The sequence below is a fragment of the Exophiala bonariae genome (genome assembly GCF_035927105.1).
Source record: "Exophiala bonariae strain CCFEE 5792 chromosome Unknown scaffold_2, whole genome shotgun sequence".
Classification (NCBI taxonomy): Eukaryota; Fungi; Ascomycota; class Eurotiomycetes; order Chaetothyriales; family Herpotrichiellaceae; genus Exophiala; species Exophiala bonariae.
The window spans coordinates 1,829,993-1,847,597 of record NW_027042477.1 but is presented as its reverse complement, the minus strand read 5'-3'; the positions used below and the strand labels follow the sequence as shown (position 1 = coordinate 1,847,597).

At 50.0% G+C, this 17,605-nt stretch overlaps 8 protein-coding genes across 8 annotated transcripts; 4 read left to right on the top strand and 4 right to left on the bottom strand.

Moving 5' to 3' along the window:
- Window positions 1–358: 358 nt before the first annotated feature.
- Window positions 359–2,253, bottom strand: LTR84_005183 (uncharacterized protein; the record flags this gene model as incomplete). Its single annotated transcript, XM_064848755.1, has 4 exons — window positions 359–447; window positions 508–637; window positions 702–1,964; window positions 2,014–2,253. The coding sequence occupies 4 exons, from the start codon at window positions 2,251–2,253 to the stop codon at window positions 359–361; spliced, it is 1,722 nt and encodes a 573-aa protein (XP_064711379.1).
- A 1,158-nt stretch (window positions 2,254–3,411) lies between these two features.
- LTR84_005182 (uncharacterized protein) lies at window positions 3,412–6,306 on the bottom strand (the record flags this gene model as incomplete). Its single annotated transcript, XM_064848754.1, has 1 exon — window positions 3,412–6,306. The coding sequence occupies one exon, from the start codon at window positions 6,304–6,306 to the stop codon at window positions 3,412–3,414; it is 2,895 nt and encodes a 964-aa protein (XP_064711378.1).
- A 1,076-nt stretch (window positions 6,307–7,382) lies between these two features.
- On the top strand, window positions 7,383–8,150 carry LTR84_005181 (uncharacterized protein; the record flags this gene model as incomplete). The annotated part of the gene is made up of 1 exon (XM_064848753.1): window positions 7,383–8,150. One exon carries the CDS (start codon window positions 7,383–7,385, stop codon window positions 8,148–8,150), a length of 768 nt encoding a protein of 255 aa, XP_064711377.1.
- Window positions 8,151–8,436: 286 nt separating this feature from the next.
- Window positions 8,437–9,795, top strand: LTR84_005180 (uncharacterized protein; the record flags this gene model as incomplete). The annotated part of the gene is made up of 1 exon (XM_064848752.1): window positions 8,437–9,795. The coding sequence occupies one exon, from the start codon at window positions 8,437–8,439 to the stop codon at window positions 9,793–9,795; it is 1,359 nt and encodes a 452-aa protein (XP_064711376.1).
- Window positions 9,796–9,979: 184 nt separating this feature from the next.
- Window positions 9,980–10,666, top strand: LTR84_005179 (uncharacterized protein; the record flags this gene model as incomplete). The annotated part of the gene is made up of 2 exons (XM_064848751.1): window positions 9,980–10,506; window positions 10,651–10,666. 2 exons carry the CDS (start codon window positions 9,980–9,982, stop codon window positions 10,664–10,666), a joined length of 543 nt encoding a protein of 180 aa, XP_064711375.1.
- A 540-nt stretch (window positions 10,667–11,206) lies between these two features.
- LTR84_005178 (uncharacterized protein) lies at window positions 11,207–13,438 on the bottom strand (the record flags this gene model as incomplete). Its single annotated transcript, XM_064848750.1, has 1 exon — window positions 11,207–13,438. One exon carries the CDS (start codon window positions 13,436–13,438, stop codon window positions 11,207–11,209), a length of 2,232 nt encoding a protein of 743 aa, XP_064711374.1.
- Window positions 13,439–13,977: 539 nt separating this feature from the next.
- LTR84_005177 (uncharacterized protein) lies at window positions 13,978–15,603 on the bottom strand (the record flags this gene model as incomplete). Its single annotated transcript, XM_064848749.1, has 1 exon — window positions 13,978–15,603. One exon carries the CDS (start codon window positions 15,601–15,603, stop codon window positions 13,978–13,980), a length of 1,626 nt encoding a protein of 541 aa, XP_064711373.1.
- A 915-nt stretch (window positions 15,604–16,518) lies between these two features.
- LTR84_005176 (uncharacterized protein) lies at window positions 16,519–17,193 on the top strand (the record flags this gene model as incomplete). The annotated part of the gene is made up of 1 exon (XM_064848748.1): window positions 16,519–17,193. The coding sequence occupies one exon, from the start codon at window positions 16,519–16,521 to the stop codon at window positions 17,191–17,193; it is 675 nt and encodes a 224-aa protein (XP_064711372.1).
- Window positions 17,194–17,605: the final 412 nt, after the last annotated feature.

Sequence of the window (17,605 nt, the reverse complement as noted above, 5' to 3'; positions counted from 1 at the left end):
TCGAAATCTCTAACAAATACCACGAACAACTTGCCGTCGACCTCATAAGCGAGGGATTGACACTATACCGACGAGAGTCTTAGAAACGCCGTCTGAATACGTGTTCGCAGTGTCCCACGTGTTGACGCCTGACTAGGTCATGCGCTCGCTTCAGGATGAGGAGGGCCTCATCTTCACCGAGAACCCATGGACTGCCTTCCCATTTGGAACGGCCGAATGTCATGCAGCCTAGGATGATCTTTGAGGTCTTGAGAGCGCTATTGCCGAGCCAAATGGTATCATCTATCATCGATTAGAGATTCTTGTCATGCTCAAGCGGGAATATCCCACTTACCTTTGACATTGCATCGCGGAAATGTCACTGAGTTTCGTCGACTTTGGCCCAGCTGGCGACTAGGTCTCGGAGCGTCTCTTTCTCTCCAACATTGCCAGGAAAGACTACGTAGGCTAAGCACTGCTGTTAGCTCTGCATCCCTGGAGCATGATCTGAATGGGAGAGAGCCTTACGAATGCCAGAAAACTTCGATGTGGGTTCGCCGCATCTCCATAAAGGCACGCCCGAGGCAGCCTGTCCCACAATCTTTGCGATTTTCATCCGTAGACCTTTTGTTGCGGCGTCTGAAGACGTGATTCCTCCCTATTTGCCAAGTCAGAATAAGAAGACGAAACAAAGACGATGGATAAATCGCAAGATAGTATACCTTTGCAATGATATAACGAGGGCGGGGATTCAGCTTTCGCAGGAATAGGACCAAAGCATTCGCCACCACCGTGCCGATATTCAGACTCGATCTCTCGTCTGCACCAGTGATGATCTTCCTGCTGGTCATGATCAAGACATCTTTACCATCGACAATCAATTGCCCGGCTCGATCGGCTGCATCGAGCACGATTTGCTCTGCTTCAGTCTGTCCCTTGAGGAGCTCGTCGACTTCGAGGACGATGACTTCGAGCTTAGTGCTGCGACCACTTACCAAAGAATCTAGTTGAGCGGTTGTCTTTGGCACATATGAGCCCGCGATAATGAGACCGCCGGGACTCGAAGCAGAAAGATCCATCTTCAGGTCTGATGCTGTAAGAGGAGGTATTTGCTCGATTCCCAGTCTGGTCGACACGAATGCGGCGCCTGTCCTGTAAATGTAGCGCTTGCCGGCTTCTCTTGCCTTCAAGAGCCCTTGGACGAAAATCTCCATATCACTGTCCGTTACAGCATTGACAACGACGACACATTTGCCACTAAACCCGAGCAGTTTTTCAGCGACAGCCTCTGGACCGCCGGTCCGAACATCCTCGATCGAGATGGACTGGACTTGCCCAGCGGGAATAGCCCCTTTCGACTTCTCAACGACATAATCTCTCAAATTAGAGCTTTTGTAGCCGAAAGTCGCATCTTGGGCAAAGGGTGTTTGTGCAGCAGGGACGAGATTGCCCTCTGGATCAGCAATGTAATGAATATCATTGATCGTAAGACGACCACCCTGACGAAAGAAAGGCGCCAAGATCCAACCGTCAACTCTCCCGACCACGGTCTCTGCGACTTCAGGTTCCAAAGGAAAGTGACCACGAAGCGTCGAGTCGCCTCTCAGAACAAGTTCAAAATCCTTGCCAGCAATGGATGCTGCTTCCTTGACTGCTCGACATATGTTCTCGATCAGGGTCCTCGCATCTTCAGGATGCAGAGCTCGAGAATTGGTCAAAATGAAAAACCCGCTGTTCGTCGATTGAAACTCCTCGACAAGGACATCGCGGTCCCAAACTGTCAGCACGTTGATGTCGTGGCATGTCTGTGTGCCTGTCGGATCGTCGTCGAGAACGACAAGTATCGGGAGCCGTCCCTTTGACTGCTGAGAAGTGATCTCCTTGGATAGCCCTGTACTTGCCTTTGGCGACGGCAAGCTATCTATCGTCTTCTGGTAAGGTACTACTTTTGGCTCCATTTTGGCGGTACCCTCAACAATGGGATGCTAATGTCTCCATGCTAGCAACATCGTCTCTCTTTGAGAGTTGTGGTACATCGGCAGGCACACGGCTTCGACCCCGCATTGCCGGATCCCTTTCGCCGATGACCGCTGCCTTTCCCCAGAGTCGGATTTCACTGGCGTCCTGTCGGCCATATCGCCGTGTCCACCCAAGTTGGTTGCGGAAACTCCGAGGGAGTTGCCACATCTTGCTTGCGCCGGTAGCGCCGACGTGGTCCGGTGCTTGGATATTCGCGACAGCCACGCTAACTAGAGTTGAGTAGTATACCTTCATGGTGAATGTGGTTTTCGCGGCGAGTTGGCAAGAATTATGATAGACACTAGTCTCTTTTTCGCATGTCGACTAGCAGACGACAAAGACGAGCAAATACGCCAGAACAAGGTCGAGGACTATTGCCAGCAACAGAGCATCGAAGAGATTCTACAGAGGAGATCGTCTCACAAGAAGAATTGAGGAAACATAATCGAGTGAAGATTGTTGGATTGTTCTACACTCAAAGGTTTACGATGTCTCATCATTTCTGGTCGAGCATCCAGGTGGTGCAGCAAGTAAATCGACGCTTGGGGGTACCACATCTTGTAGTGGCTGATAGTGTCGACAGTAATAATGAGATGCCACCTCAGCATGCGACGAAATCCACGCGCCTGGCATTGTTGAGGAGACGCTTGAAAAGGAACACCTCATGGGAGTGCTAGACCCTGTGAATGCCTCGATTGTTGAAGAACCCGCACCGATCCCTGTGCCTCAGATAGCTGAGGATGGACTACCACCTCTCGAAAGCGTTATCTCAGTGCACAATTTTGAGGATGTTGCAAGAACGGTTTATACCAAATAAGCGTGTGCCCTCTGATCGTCTGTAGCGACGGACCTCATCAGTTACCAACTTGAAGCAAACTTCGACAGCGATCGACAGTGTATGCTCCGGCCATGGGTATTGCGGAACGTGAAGGAATTGTCGATAAGACGGTCGATACTGGGCTATCACAGCAGTGCGCCATTCTTTGTATCTCCAGCCACAATAGCTAGGCTTGCACATCCGGAAGGTGAACTAGCAGTTTCAGGAGGTTGCGCAGCACAAGACATCTGCTATGTCGTCTCCAGCAATGCTTCATAAAATTGGCAGGCGCCACCGACATCGATCAAGCTCATCCTGGCATGGTGAACACAGCGCGTCTAGAACCTTTGATCAGAATGGGAGATTCGCACCCGTGGATCCAGTGGACACCTCGATGTAAACTATGATAGACCCAAAACTTGGGAGTACGGTGTTATGCACGGTATCACGTAGGAGAGATAATACCGGTAACGTGCAAAAGATCGCAGCTGTATCCGGCTCCCGTACATTGGAAGCTGGGGAACCTCGGAACAGATGATGACATGATGTTGATTTATGTGGAAAGCGTCTCAAATGCGTTACTGGGGTCCCTGCCCTCAAGCAGCACCAGCCGCAATGAAGTATTTTGCTAGCTCCCTGTCCAAGAGCTTGAGACCTACCGGCTTCACCAAAAAGTTATCAACTCCGGCCGCAAAGGAACTGTCTCGATCTTTGATAGAGTCTTGCCCTGTAACAATGAACATTATGCTCTGATTGGCAATGTTGCGCTCCTTCTCAATGTGTCTAATCTTCTTGCAGGCTGTAAGACCGTCACAGTTGGGCATTTGAAGGTCCATAAACACTAAGTCGACCGAGCGATGCGCGGAGATGGCCGCGGTGTACTGTGTGATGGCTTCATTACCATCCCTCGCGAGCAAGTAGGGTATGTGTCGTTTCTCGCAGTACATACGGAGAATGCGCAGGTTTATATCGTTGTCATCAACGAGTAAAGCACAGCTAACGGGCTGTTTGACATGTAGCCCAACTTGCGATGCACTTGGGCCGTTCTCACCAGAAGCAGGAATTTGTGGGATGATTGTAGTTGTATCTTCGGCACAAACATGAACAACGGGTTCCTTTGAGCTATACCCAGTACGAAGGGGTAGAGTTGTGAACTGCCTTTCCGGTATCGATGTCTGTGAAAGGAATTCATAGACAGAAGTGACTTCCGTCATGATATTGTTCAAGTGGGTTTCATAGAAAGGTCCAGTGACTGGTACAATCTTCTTCCTGAGAGTTGGGCTGATCTGGGACAACTTTCCGAAGTCTGCGGATGGAAGGATGCAAATGATTACAGCAGCTTCTTCTAATGTGGGAGTGACGTTGACTGTGACAGAGGAAAGATCTGTGATCAGTAACGACCCTGCAGCTTGGTCCGCTTTCATCAGGTCTTTTCCTTCCAGATGCACTGCCAGACGTTCTGCCATGTGAGGTACATTCGAATCTGGCACCACGCAGAAAGTTTTCGGAAGCGTGGTCTGGACCATCGTATCATTTTGCTGGGTGGCTGACGCGCAAGCCAATAGCGGTGTATTGAATTGCAGTCGAAAATGGGATCCCTGGCCAATTGACGATCTTTCCAGGGTCAGAGAACCTTTCAGGCTTTGGGCAATCTTGCGAGCTAGAGTGAGCCCAAGTCCAACGCCTGGTGTATGTTGATCAACCTTCTCATAAGCATCGAATATTCGTTGTTGATCTTCAAGGCAGATACCTTTTCCAGTATCGACGACATCAATTATCACACCCTCATTTGAGGAGTCTATGGCTGAAATTGTCACCGTGATAGCCCCAGCTGGACAGGCCTGTATAGCATTGAGCACTAGCGACTGGACGCATTCCTTGAGAAGGACCATGTTCGTATCAATAGCAGTCCCTTCAGCGGTCAGCTTGTTTTCGTACATCAAGGCTATCGCTTCCAACTGTTCCTCTGGTAGCATTTGGAATACGTCGTCCAGCATGTCCGATTGGAGCTCGGAGAGGTCATAGATCGAGGTCTTGAGTCCCTTCGTAGAGCTGTCTGTCCAATTGTTCAATTTCAGAACATTGTTGACGGTTGTCATTAGTTCTCGTCCTGAACTTCTAATTGCCGCAATATACGATAATCCAGGATTCGAAGCTTCTGCAAGTGACGAGCGTCTGGCCAATGAGTTTCGCCCAAGTTCCTCAGCCAACAGATCTGCCGAAGCGAGAACTCCGTGAATGGGAGTCCGAAGTTGATGGGTAATACCTCTCAGGAATGTCTCTTTGATGGCTAGAGCTGCATGAAGATCCCTTTCGCGTATGATCTCGGCCAGTGCAAGTGCACATCGCTCGACGAACCAGATGTCATAATCGTCGAACACATGATGGAAGTCGCTCGAGGCGACGACGAGCATCTGTGATGATCTCCCACATCGCGCAACGACTGCGCGCAAAGTTTGTGTTGAGCTGAGATGCCGAAAGTTCTGGTGTTGAATGGCAGACTCGATGAAGTTAGTGTCTTCCCACAGCATATCTTTGATTTCATCGATGTGGAAGGCCGGGCGGCCTTCTACTTGGACCAGGTTGTCGTAGCAGCTCTGTATCGAAACCGAAGCATTAGGATAAACACGCTTGACAACTTCAATTGTCACAGCTTCTGGGCTGTCACTGTTGGCTAAGCTTTGAAGAGCCATTACAGCGTTCGACATGTCTTGTCGAGCCTTCAACCTAGCCTGTTTGTTACTGCTGACGATTTCGGCGACCATAATATCTCCAAAGCGGACTAAAGAAGCCTTCTGGTCCGGAGTGAGAGGCTTCTGCTGGGTACTTGAAGTCACACACAGCGATCCGAGTGCCACATATTCCCCGTCCTCGACTTGTAACCGTAACGGCGTGCCAGCGTAACTTCTCATGCCGGCGTGGGTGGCATGAGGAGCGTTCTCAAATCTCCAATCATCTAGCAAGCTTGGAACCATGAAGACTGTTCCTCCTTCTTGATTGATGGTGTGAGCGCACATGGCCTCTCGCCGAGGGATGATGTTGACTGGCATATTCGCAGTGGCCAATCGGTTGTAGACAGCCTCGTCCACCAGCCCAACAACGGCAGTATCCCAGCCTATGAACTGCTTCACCATCTCCACAACATTTTGTAGCTTTTGTAACAACGCCCCATCTTGAAGAACGTGTCTCGCATAATACCAGAGTATGGTCAGCCGTAGTCGCTCATTCTTCGCGAGTGTAGGACGGAGGTAAGGCGCATCAAAATCATCCAGTCGAGCAGGGATCTTGTCTGATGTCTCAGTGCCGTAGATGGCAGCATGTCGCAATGCATCGTAGTCGGCTATGGGGATGTCGAAATGTTCGCTATCGAATACAGGCCCGATGTTTGAAGATTTCTCGTGAAACTCGGCGGGAGGAACAAAAACCGAGGAGATGGCATCCGCGTGGGGAAAGTAAGGTCTCGGTTTTGCAGGCTGGTTCGGTAGGCCCATCGCGTGGCCTGACTGGATCTCGTAGATCGCATTAACCCAGGTGGGAGAGGGTAGTCAGGTCAGTTAGGTACCTTGATTATCAACATCTGCGTTGTTGATTACATGGCAAGCCCATTACCGAGTATGTGAATCCTTAATGTGGGCCACTTTGGACGTCACAATCGTTCTCCTTTAAAAGGCAGTTTTAAGAGTGCGATCATATTCCCCAGGGAGCCGATCCAGACTGAACCCCAGCTGTTTGAGCAGATCGAAGCCCCACGTCAGGAAAAGTTGGTTCCGACAGAGGATTCGGTTAATCGGTCCCAACGTCTTCCACATGGGTGCCTGAGCGACCAAGAGATGGGCCCGAGGGGTCCAGGCCGAGCTCTAGTTAGTTTAGGTAGTTCCAGGCCTCGGGCTTGCTGGAGGCCCTGGACTTATAAGAGCCCTGGGTGCTCTTCGTCTGGACACCCAGTTAGGGACCCTTAAATACTCGGTACTGCCCCTCGTGCTTACCTACAATAGGTAGATCCGGAGTAGGTATCCGTGCGTGTTGGATGCTTAAAGACCTCTCACAATCCAGGTGTTGCCGCCCTCCCTGCGCTGGCTTTCGATTCAAGCTTGACGCACCCTGGAGTGCGATGCCTCCGATGGAGATACCTGACTACCTAGTAGTGAAGCTACCTGCCTTGTAGGTAAGTATCTATGGACCAACTCGTCCAGCCTGGTAATGGCGCAGCCATGCGCGGGAGAACGAAACATAGTCCATTCTTGGGCCATCAACATCTCATCTTGTTTCTTGAGGTTTTGTGCGCACGCCCTTCTTTCCACTACTTATATTATGGACGATGGGACGGCTCAGATCATATTGTTGACCAATTAACCATGAAACTTCCACTCTAGGTTCTTTACCTATTGACTCTGGTCAGGTTGGGAGTGCTCGGCTCAGACGACAATTGCTTCGTGTTTTCACAGCCTGATCACGTCCGCCCTCTCAGCACTGACGCAGTCTTTGACCACGAATCGCAGATTGGGGCATGGCGAGACCCTTGGTCGAGGACTTTCACATAGGATGGATATGTGCACTTCCCGTGGAGATGGCTGCCGCCACAGCCATGCTGGACAAGAAATATGAACCACTTGGAGGACAAGGCCAAAAAGATCACAACAGTTATGTGCTAGGAAGGATTCAAAATCACAACATCGCCATTGCTTGTCTGCCTGCTGGGTCTGATGGCCTCGCCGCTGCAGCCACTGTGGCCAGAGACATGACGAGGTCATTTCCTGCCATGCGCTTTGGGCTGCTGGCTGGCATTGGTGGAGGCATCCCGGACCTGAAGAATGGCACCGACATCCGCCTGGGAGACATAGTCGTCAGTATGCCTACGGATATCAGTGGTGGTGTAATTCACTACGCCAAAGGCAAGATCATGGGCACAGGTGACAGTGACAGTACATTTATACGCAAAGGCTTTCTCAATGCTCCACCACCGGTGTTACGCAACGCCGTTTCCTCCCTCCAATCTGATCATGAGGGGGAGGTCCGTCGGATACCTTTGTATCTCGCTGAAATGCTCGAACGTCATCCAAAAATGGCAGAAAACGGCTACAAATATCCTGGTCCGCAGAAGAATCTATTGTACTGCACTCATTGTTTGGATGAGAAGTCGTGTGGAGGATGTTGCCAGACGCTAGTCAATCGCCCTGTGCGCGATAATAACGACCCACGGATTCACTATGGAATCATAGCATCAGGAGACCTCGTTGTGAAGAATGCTGCTATGAGGGATACTCTGCGTGAACTTTTGGGAGCGAAATGCGTCGAAATGGAGGCTGCCGGTTTGATGAACGACTGTGTCTTGTAATACGTGGTGTTTGTGACTATGCAGACTCGAAGAAGAACGATACCTGACATAGATACGCAGCACCCACAGCATCGGCTTACGCCAAGGAGTTACTTCGGTACATACTGGCCGAGGAGACCGTCCATGAGAAGGCCATTCAACAACTAGGTAAGTACTAAGTAATTTTCCGACTTGTGGGAGGTCAAGCAAGTTCGCAGAGTAACTACCTAGGTATTCAGTACCAGCCTCCCCAGAATCCAAGCATGAATACCTGGTAATGCGCTGACCACGAGGAATACCAGACATCATGACCAAGCAACTTGAGGTATTGAGAGAATATTCTGAGATCACTAGGGTAGTTCAACGTGAGGAGGAACAGCGACGACACGAAATAGCTCAACGTGAGGAGGAACAGCGACGATACGAAGAAACCGCCCGAGAGATCTGCCAAGCCTTAAGAACTAGTCCCTACGAAAGATTCAAAAATACCATTCCCGAAAGGTATCCCGGAACCTGCAGGTGGGTGGTAGAACATCCCCAACATCGTCGATGGTCTCAAAGTTACCGTGATGATGTACTTTGGATCTCGGCAGATCCTGAATGTGGGAAATCTGTGCTGGCCAAGTCACTGATCGATCATGAGCTCAAAAGCGCAGAGTCCCACATTGTGTGCTACTTTTCCTTCAAGGACATCGATGACCGCAACTCTCTCCACACTGCATTATGTGCCATCCTTCATCAATTATTTAGTTGCGAGCCAACACTGGTCCGCCATGCGAAAAACACGTGGGAGAAGAACGGGAAAGTAATCACTTCTTATGTCGACCAGTTATGGCATATACTGATGGCAGTTGCTTCTGGCCAGGAAGAAGGCGAGATCACTTGCGTTTTGGACGCGCTTGATGAATGCCGCGAAGAGGACAGGCTCTATCTCATTGATCTACTGTCCAAGTTCTATCTCACCGCTGATTTCTCGGAACCGAAGAAAGGGCGTTTGAAATTTCTGGTCACCAGCAGGCCTTGCAAGGATATTCGAGACAAGTTTGACAATATCACTTCATCTCTTCCAACAATTCATCTTCGTGGTGAGGACGAGAACAACAACATTCGAGAGGAAATTGACCTAGTTATTCAACACCGGGCTCTCAAGTTAGCAAACAAGTACAAGTTGAGCGAAAAGAGCTCCTCAGATCTGGTGGAGAAGCTGCTGACGATGGAGAGCCGTACCTACCTCTATGTCGATCTCGCGCTCCAGAGTATTGCCATGAGCTTTAGTAATAGCTACCTTCCGGAGAAGGAGCCAATCGTGTTCCTTCTAGCCTCGGTCGAAGCCGCATACCAAGAAGTTCTGGACAAGGTAGACGTCGCACAGCAAGTGAAAGTGAAACTCATACTGGGGATTGTCGTCAGCGCCCGCCGGCCTCTGACGATAGGTGAAATGGCTATAGCGTTACGGCTGGCGACAGTCGCTGAGATCACATCCGTGAAAGACCTGATTATTCAGGAGGACCATCTCAGGGACAATATCAGACAATGGTGCGGTTTGTGCCTGTTCTTGGACGACTCGCGTATCTATCTTATTCATCAGACTGCAAAAGAATTCCTTGTTCGCTCTACCCACGAGCCAGCTGACGCTCGTGGTTGGAAGTACTCTCCGAGACTCTGAAACACGGAGAGGGCTATGGGAGATATATGTGTGAAATTCCTATCTATCGCAGATCTTCACAAACATACGTATCAGCTATAACGCTGATCTCGACAGGGGCAGTGACTACGGATATCCACTACAGCATGCTGTGGACAGAGGCAACATTGATATGGTGCGATTATTGCTGGATGAAGGGTCCAGCATGAGTCTAATGGGCTGCGACAATCAGACACGGCTACACAGAGCTGTGCAACACGACAGTCTAGAGATCGTGAAGCTACTCTTGGCGCGATCCGCTAATCCAAACTCGATCGACAGCGGAGGCAGGACCCCTCTGTCACTTGCTGTCCTCCGCAACCGCATTCAAATTGCGAAGATATTGCTAGAGCACGGTGCAGATGTGAATCGACGCAGCGGTGTAACAACACTTTTGCACTTGGCAGTTAGGGACCAGCACAACACATTGGTGCGTGTACTGCTCGAGTGGAAAGCAGATATAAATGCACTTGACAATAAGTACCGCACCCCACTGACTGTCGCAGTATGTGACTTCAATATTGAGCTTGTGCAAGAGCTGCTGCAGAGCAGATGGAATGCGAGGCCGCTGAGTAAGAACCAGCTCCGTCCAGCAGTCCTTGAGTCCTTGAAGGCTAAGAAGGAAGTGTACGCCATTATCACCAATGCACCCGTTCCTATTACTGGTCGCAGCGTTGTCGAAAATCAAGAATCGTTCCTTTCATCAACAAACTGAAGGAGATTTGGCTGGACGTGGTTAGTGAGATCGATGACCTACCCTTCGACTGCACCTCCAGTATCCGACTGCTATATGCAATATCCACTGCGAACGCTCCACTTGTACGACTGTTGGTGAAGCATGGACCAGGAGTAAGTGGTCTCAGCAACAACCAGCTCTCTGCAGCCCTTATGGCTGGCTATCATACCGAGAAGAACACTGCCAGTGAACCCGGGTGTTTCAAACAATCTCTTCTATCCCTCCACTCTAACAGATCACAACAGCGGGCGATGGCTTTCATTTGGAGATTGATAAAGGAGAAAAGCGGAAACCAAAATACGCAGGTGCTAAGAGTTCGAGACGAAGAGGTCCGGAGCCAAATTTCGACATCTTTGCCTCTTTATTCTCGCAAGAGCAATAATGCCGTTCTCACACGCCGTTAAAGGGGTCCAGTGAGATCGCTTGTGACTGTGCATCGCTAAGCGTATCCCTACTGGCCATAAACAAGGACGTAACAAGGACGTTCAATTCAATTACTTCATAACGAATCAGCACAGTACGCATAATCCAAGAGCGTCGTGTTGTACAATAGCAATGACATAGTGCATCAATCATCAACCCATTCCCCTTTTCACTTCCTCTTTCTCATGATCATCATCATCATTAACATCCATCCATCCATCCATCCATCCATCCTTAAAACCCCTCTCCCACCGGCGCATTAACCTCCACTCTCTTCTGCCTATCGATTTTCGGGCCCGAATTTCCCTCCTGCGCCGTCCAGGCTTCGATCTTGCGAAGAAGACTCCCATCGGTGAACTCACTCGTTGGTTGGAGATCGACCAGTGGCCGACCTTCCACGCCCGACACGCCGCGGCCGGAACGATTGCCGCCTTGCGACTTTCTGGTCGCGTTGCGTGCAAGAAGACCCTTGCCGGTGAATGGACTATCCTCGTCGTCGACAGATTCTCTTGATTGCGTTGACTCGAGGCCGGCTCGACGCGAATATGAACGGTTTAGGGGTTTTGTTGTCCTGCGGACTGATGCTCCTCGTTGGAGATCGAAACTTGCCTTGTCCTGGATTTGGTCGATCAATGGTCGATACTGGTCGTCTTGGGAGGGACGAATGAGAGGGTCAGACTCGCCCGGTCTGAGACCTTCGGTACTGGGTCTCAGAGATCCAAAGTCCAATAACGGCTTGAAAGATCCAAGCACATATGGTGTTGTCTCGGCGGAATTTCCGGTACTTGGACGCGGGTCCATAAGTTGTCCCATCAAGGCCTCAACTGGAAGCGTCTGACCTTCACCCAGCATATTGACTAAGTACCAGCTTCGCCATGAATGGACACCCTGGTACCATCGATCAGCGATTTCTTTGTCCTTCGTACAAAAGAAGTGAACGAAATTCGCGCCATCCAAGAACATGGCCGCCTTTTGTTGACTCTTGAGCGCAAAACAGAGCTTTTTGGGTGGTCTGAGCTTCTTGATCTGCTTGGCTGTGGGCATGAACAAGTCAAAGTCCGACAGATGGCAGATATTAGTGCAGTCAATGCCACTTTCCTGCTTTGACACGCTGATCTGCCCGTTGTCCCATAGTTTCAGCCATCGCTTATCCCACTTGCCAGGCTTCTGTGAAATGTATATTTGCACGGCCAGTCCCATGGGTTGCTTGGCAGGCGCGTCACTGACGTGTAGATCTCGAGCAGCCACCTCACCGGCCTCCATAATGAGAAGGTGGTGTTGGGTGTCAGTGTCCCACGAGTTCATGACATCTCGTAATCTCTCATATCTCCGCAATGGTCTTTCCAGCCCAAGTTGCGAAAAACATTCGACAAGTACCGCCGTCTGAGCATCAATTGATTCTGACATAACCAGAGCGGCCGAGTTCAGAATGTCCTTCGCGGTAGTGGAAGGGGTTACGGGGAGCGTGATGGATGCTGCCTTACATTTGACGCTGACTCGTCTTTCACCTGAATTGACAGCCGACACAGGAGCATCAAATTTTGGTGCGTTTGCTGTTGGCGCGCTGTTACGTTTCTCATCTGGTTTAGTTTGGATGACGTCCTGCTGAAAAAGGGCATGACTGCTCTGGCGAGGCTCTATAGCGGATGAGATTCGCCTGTGCTTTTTCTCTGTTCGAGAAGGGGGAGGACCCCCAATTATGAGTCGTCGTGATTTGGAAATCGTTGCTCCAATGGATGTCGTGGGAGTGAACTCTTGTGCCACAGTAATGTCCTCTTCGCCAATTCTGGAATGTAATCTGGCTGCATTAACATCTTGAAGACGAGAATCGCCTTGATTCGCCTTGCTTGAGGCCTGAGAGGTGTTCGTAGGAGCTGCCTGCGTGAGACGTCGTCTCTCATCCTCCTTCTCCTTCCGTAGTCGTTGATCATGGCGTCGTTTTGCTTCTTGTTCTCGTAACGCCTTGAGTCGATCATACTCGCCTTCCAATATCAGGCGCGCTTCTTCACGGGCGACTTCGTAAGATCTCCTGAGCTGTTCAGGACTAGGTTGTTCCTTGGTAGAACTTGGAGTTCCACCACTACCTTTACTTCGAGTTTCTCTGGTCGAAGGTCTTTTTACCCGGCCAGTATGGTTTATTCGACTCTCACTATGCTTGGGCAGAGGAGGAGTGGGCTCGGTAGCTGGCTGTGCAGCATTTCTGGTCCTCAAAACATTGTTTTGGGAAGGGATGGTCTGTGGAATGGGTACAGGTGGGTGCTGTGTGTTGGGTTTAGCTTTACGGTGGTACCTCGAAGGAAGACGTGTGAGAGATGATTGTGTCACAGGCGCAGGCTCTGGAAGAGAGGGAACAGGCTCGGGATCATTGCTCTGCTCCTCTATGATGGTTTTGCGAACAGATCTGTAGCGCAGGAATTTTTGTTGTTGCGCTGGCTGCGCAGAGACTTCAGTAGCACTCTCATTCATTCTATCGAATCGCGCAAGTGGTAGGAAGTATAGTCAAGTTGTGCAGGAGGCATAGCCGACAACGAAGAAAGCGTCGTCGACGTGGAAGAGGAGGTGGAGTCAATGCCAACAAGAGTGTCGTGTGCACCCGTTCTTGAAGTGGGATACAAAGCGAAGCGAGATAGATCAGCCCTTGTTTACGCCCGAAGGAGCGCCCTCGCCCCAAAAATAACAACGCAGGAAGTGGCTTTGGCAGTGGCAGCGGCCCTCGGGCCGAAGTGCAAGGGGTACGAACCACCTCTGAATAAATCCCCGGGTCCCAGCAACCACTGCGAACCACAGGCAGGCACAGGGTGGTCCCAGGTGTGTTTCATGCAAGGCATCACATCACCATTCCATCACCCTTCATCCATGTCCAGCACCCGTGCGGCCCTGCAGCCTGCAGGTCATCAGTGATCACTCTTCCCCAGAAAACCTAATCTTCCAGTTGATCCAAATCCTCCGAAGTTGATCTAGAATGCTGACAGTAATACAGCCTGCCTCAGAACATTTCTCCCGACTCACAACGACCGATGGAATACCGCAAAGCAGCCCACACCGCCCTCGTGTCCAGCACTCTCGCCCACGATCACACACCACCTCCCACAAGGGCTCCAGTCCGCTCCCCTGGTGGTGAACGCCATATTCTTAAATTGAAGTTCAATAAGTGAGATCTTCGAATGTGCTTTGATAGGTTTGTGTGGTTCATGGATGGGATATTTTTCACGATCTCGACCATTTCCTTGTGGTGCTCCCACTTCATCCGAGATTTCGCTGGTCGCCTCGGTTGAGTTCTGGCGTGGCCATGCTGATGAGCTGTTATATGATGCTGAGGACAACGGTGACTCCCTCAACTGAGGTGTGGTGCTGAGTCGACCAACCCGATCCGCCGGCTTGATCGGGCGCGCGATTCCTTTGTGGTTTCTTTTTCTTGCTGCTGCAATGGACTTGTTCTCTTCCCTAGCATGGCCCAGGGATAGTCTCTCCAGGTCCCAAAACCTAAGCTCTGACAATGTATTCCCAAACGCCACCATTGGGTGTAAGTTTGGATAGTGAGTCGCAGGCATCAAGAGGCCGAAGCGGAGATAGAATTGCTCGCTCCTGGGAGTTTCGAGTTCTAGAAGTCGTTCGTAGAGTGGTTCTCCTTGATACTCCTCGGCTACATCGATGGTCACAACACCCCCATCACTTTCCCTTGTCGCCTTACGAATGAATCCGTTCCTGGTGTCCAGGTGTTCCTCTGTCTTCGGAGCCGTGTCAGAATTGGGCGGTGGTCTCCGAGAATCAAAGCCGGTGATTTTCCAAATGACAATCTTACTTTCGTTCGCAGCCTTGGACATTACTAGATCTCCAAAGAATCTGATACAATCCACAAAATTGGAGTGCACTGCTGAGCTGACAAAATGGGGATAATAAATGGTTCTGACCTCCTGAGAACTCCTCTTTCTCTGCGTCGAGGAGATCTCTTGCCAGAATTTGGATTTGTCGTCAAGATCTGGAATAGTCCACACGCAAACTCGTTGGTCGTGGCCTCCGGTTATGATATATCGCCCGCAAGGGTGCCACGATACTGTCAGAACACCTTCACAGTGGCCTGTAGCTTGACCGCATATCACAATGGTTGGAGAATCGTGTGGATTGGCATGCCGTCGAATATCCCAGATTCGAAGGCTCTTATCCATCGAAGCGGTCGCGACAATCCAGGGATAGAATGGGTGCGTAGCCATGTCGTTGATTGTACCATATCCATGCCCAGTCAAAGCCGTAAAAAATGTCCCTTCGGCGGCATTGATCAGCTTGAGCTGCCCTGAGCCACCTGCAACGGCAAGGAGGGGTTCATGTTGATCAATATAGCACCAGGTGCAGGAATTCAGTCCCAAAGAATTTGGATCATTTTCCTCTTGCTCATCGATCAACTCGTGATGGAAGGTGACCAAGCTATTACCTGACGCGGAGAGTTGACCGATGTACACCTTTTTCTGGCTGACCATTGCGAAGATAGGCTCATCGTTAGGAGGCGACGCATAGGGGTAGAATTTGACATCATAGAAAATGTACCGGTCTGTTTCTGTGGCTGTCTTGAACTTGTACTTTAATTTTGGAAACCCAAAAGGTAGTAGTCTTTTTTGGCCCTCTGTGATCGCCATTGTTTTTTTCTCCGTTGGATAGCACGTTACCACGGATGTGGTTCTCGGCTCTCCAGGAAATAGTGCTTTAACAATGGTCTATGACCAGCATGGGATTGAAGTAGAGTATAAATGTAGGAGTTAAGTAAAATCTCCATTCAACATGAATGGTACATATCATTGTAGGTTCACTTGATGGTGAATTGCGTCTGTGGTTTTGGACTGAGTGTTCACGCCTGAGTGAGAAGCAAGCGATGTGAAGGAAGGAGCGTCATACGTGATCCGGCGCGTTCCTGCTCAGGCGCTTGGAATATCTCTCTTCTTCTTCGTCGGTGAACACAACAAGTTTGCACCTAGCAATTAAAACATACCTAGCAGAGTACAACAGGATAGGTAATAGAAGATGATGCTGTTAGGCGGCCCTCACTGGCATCGGAGATCCAAAACATTTACAAAATCTTGGCACTGCGGACAAGCCTTCAGCTTTCCTTTGACAGCAGCAACGAGCAATGAGCAAAAGCAACCTAAGCCAGGATGAAAACTGCCCATTACCTGATCACGTTCCAGACTAAGGTCCTCAATCCTGGAATCTTACAGTTATCGCGGCTTCAGTACGGAATGTGCACATTGTCAGGTCGCGACATTGGGAGAACAGAACTATGTATGTACCCAAGTCTAGGCGTGCTTCGTATCGCGGCTCAGCTTGATGCCTTGTGCAACATAGAACACGAGATAGCCAGTAGCAAATCCCAATAATTTAAAAATGCGAGGTCAAGGTTGCGAGGTAAACTTGGCAAGCTGAACCTGTCAAGGCGTCTCAGCCAGCCGTGTTACAACGGTGTTTCTGGAGGAGGGACAGGGCGACATATAAGGCTGAGAGTCCACAGACCATAGCTGTCTCTCACTTACTCTCAAACCAGACTTTTTGCATCAGTGATGTCTCATTCCAGCGGTCAAGAAGTCTACGGCGTTTACGTTCTTAAGCCATTTGGCTATGAACGAGAACGCCATGAAGATGATCCAGAGGATCCTCATATGCTCCTCTATTTCAGAGACCCGGACAAGCCAAGGAAAGCAGCAAACAAGTACAATGTGGCCATCAACGTCAAGTCGAAAGGGTCACCCTCTGAACTCGTGTACGTTCTCAAAGATCCTTTTGAACATCAAGAAACAATTCGGAAGCTTGAAGCTTTGGAACCGGGCTTTCACGCCGCCAACAGCAGCCTGTTCCTGGACTATGAACGTACTCTGGGCCTTGTCGATATCGAGCATGGCACTATGCTACCCCACGATGTACCTGGCCAGGACAATGACTTACTCGATGAGCTGGAGCCGATTGTGCACTCTGCTATCCGCAATCAAGCACAAGTGTACATTTTTGGATTCCGATATCGCGATGGAAAGGGAATACACAAAGTACACATGAATCAGGGGTCTGTCGGGTCTTTCGGAGATCAAAACGGAGTCAAGACTGACGGTGCGATCATCATTCGCGACCAAGATGAGTGGAAGGCTGTGTTCTTGGCCTTTGCGAGTCAAAAGACGCCTACTGATGATCATAGTGGACAACCAAGGCATGGTGCGCGTAGCTTGAAGGATCAGGTCGCATAGTTTTGAGTTTCGAGATGGAAATCTGGACATGGAAAGAAGTGAGAAGCGGATGAAGCCTGGGATAAACAAATAATCCGCTGGATTTGCCAAGAATTTGATATGTGATCTTTCTGGCATAGCGCCATATTGTAAACAAGTGACTTCACGATCCATCATCTTGACATACCTTGATAAGTTTCAATTTTCGTAGGGTTCGCATTAACGAGCTTTTAAGACGTCAAGCGTCTCCGGTGAACTCAAGAATAGGGTAACAGCCCATGAAAGTACTCGGATCCTAAACCGGCTCAGATCGGACTCATTTTTGGTGCTACATCTACCACTCTGTCAGTTGACTGGCTCATCTTCTGATCACTGGCGGGTAATTCGTGAGAAGTCGTGGATAGCTAGGCTACCTGTCGTGAGGTACTGTCTG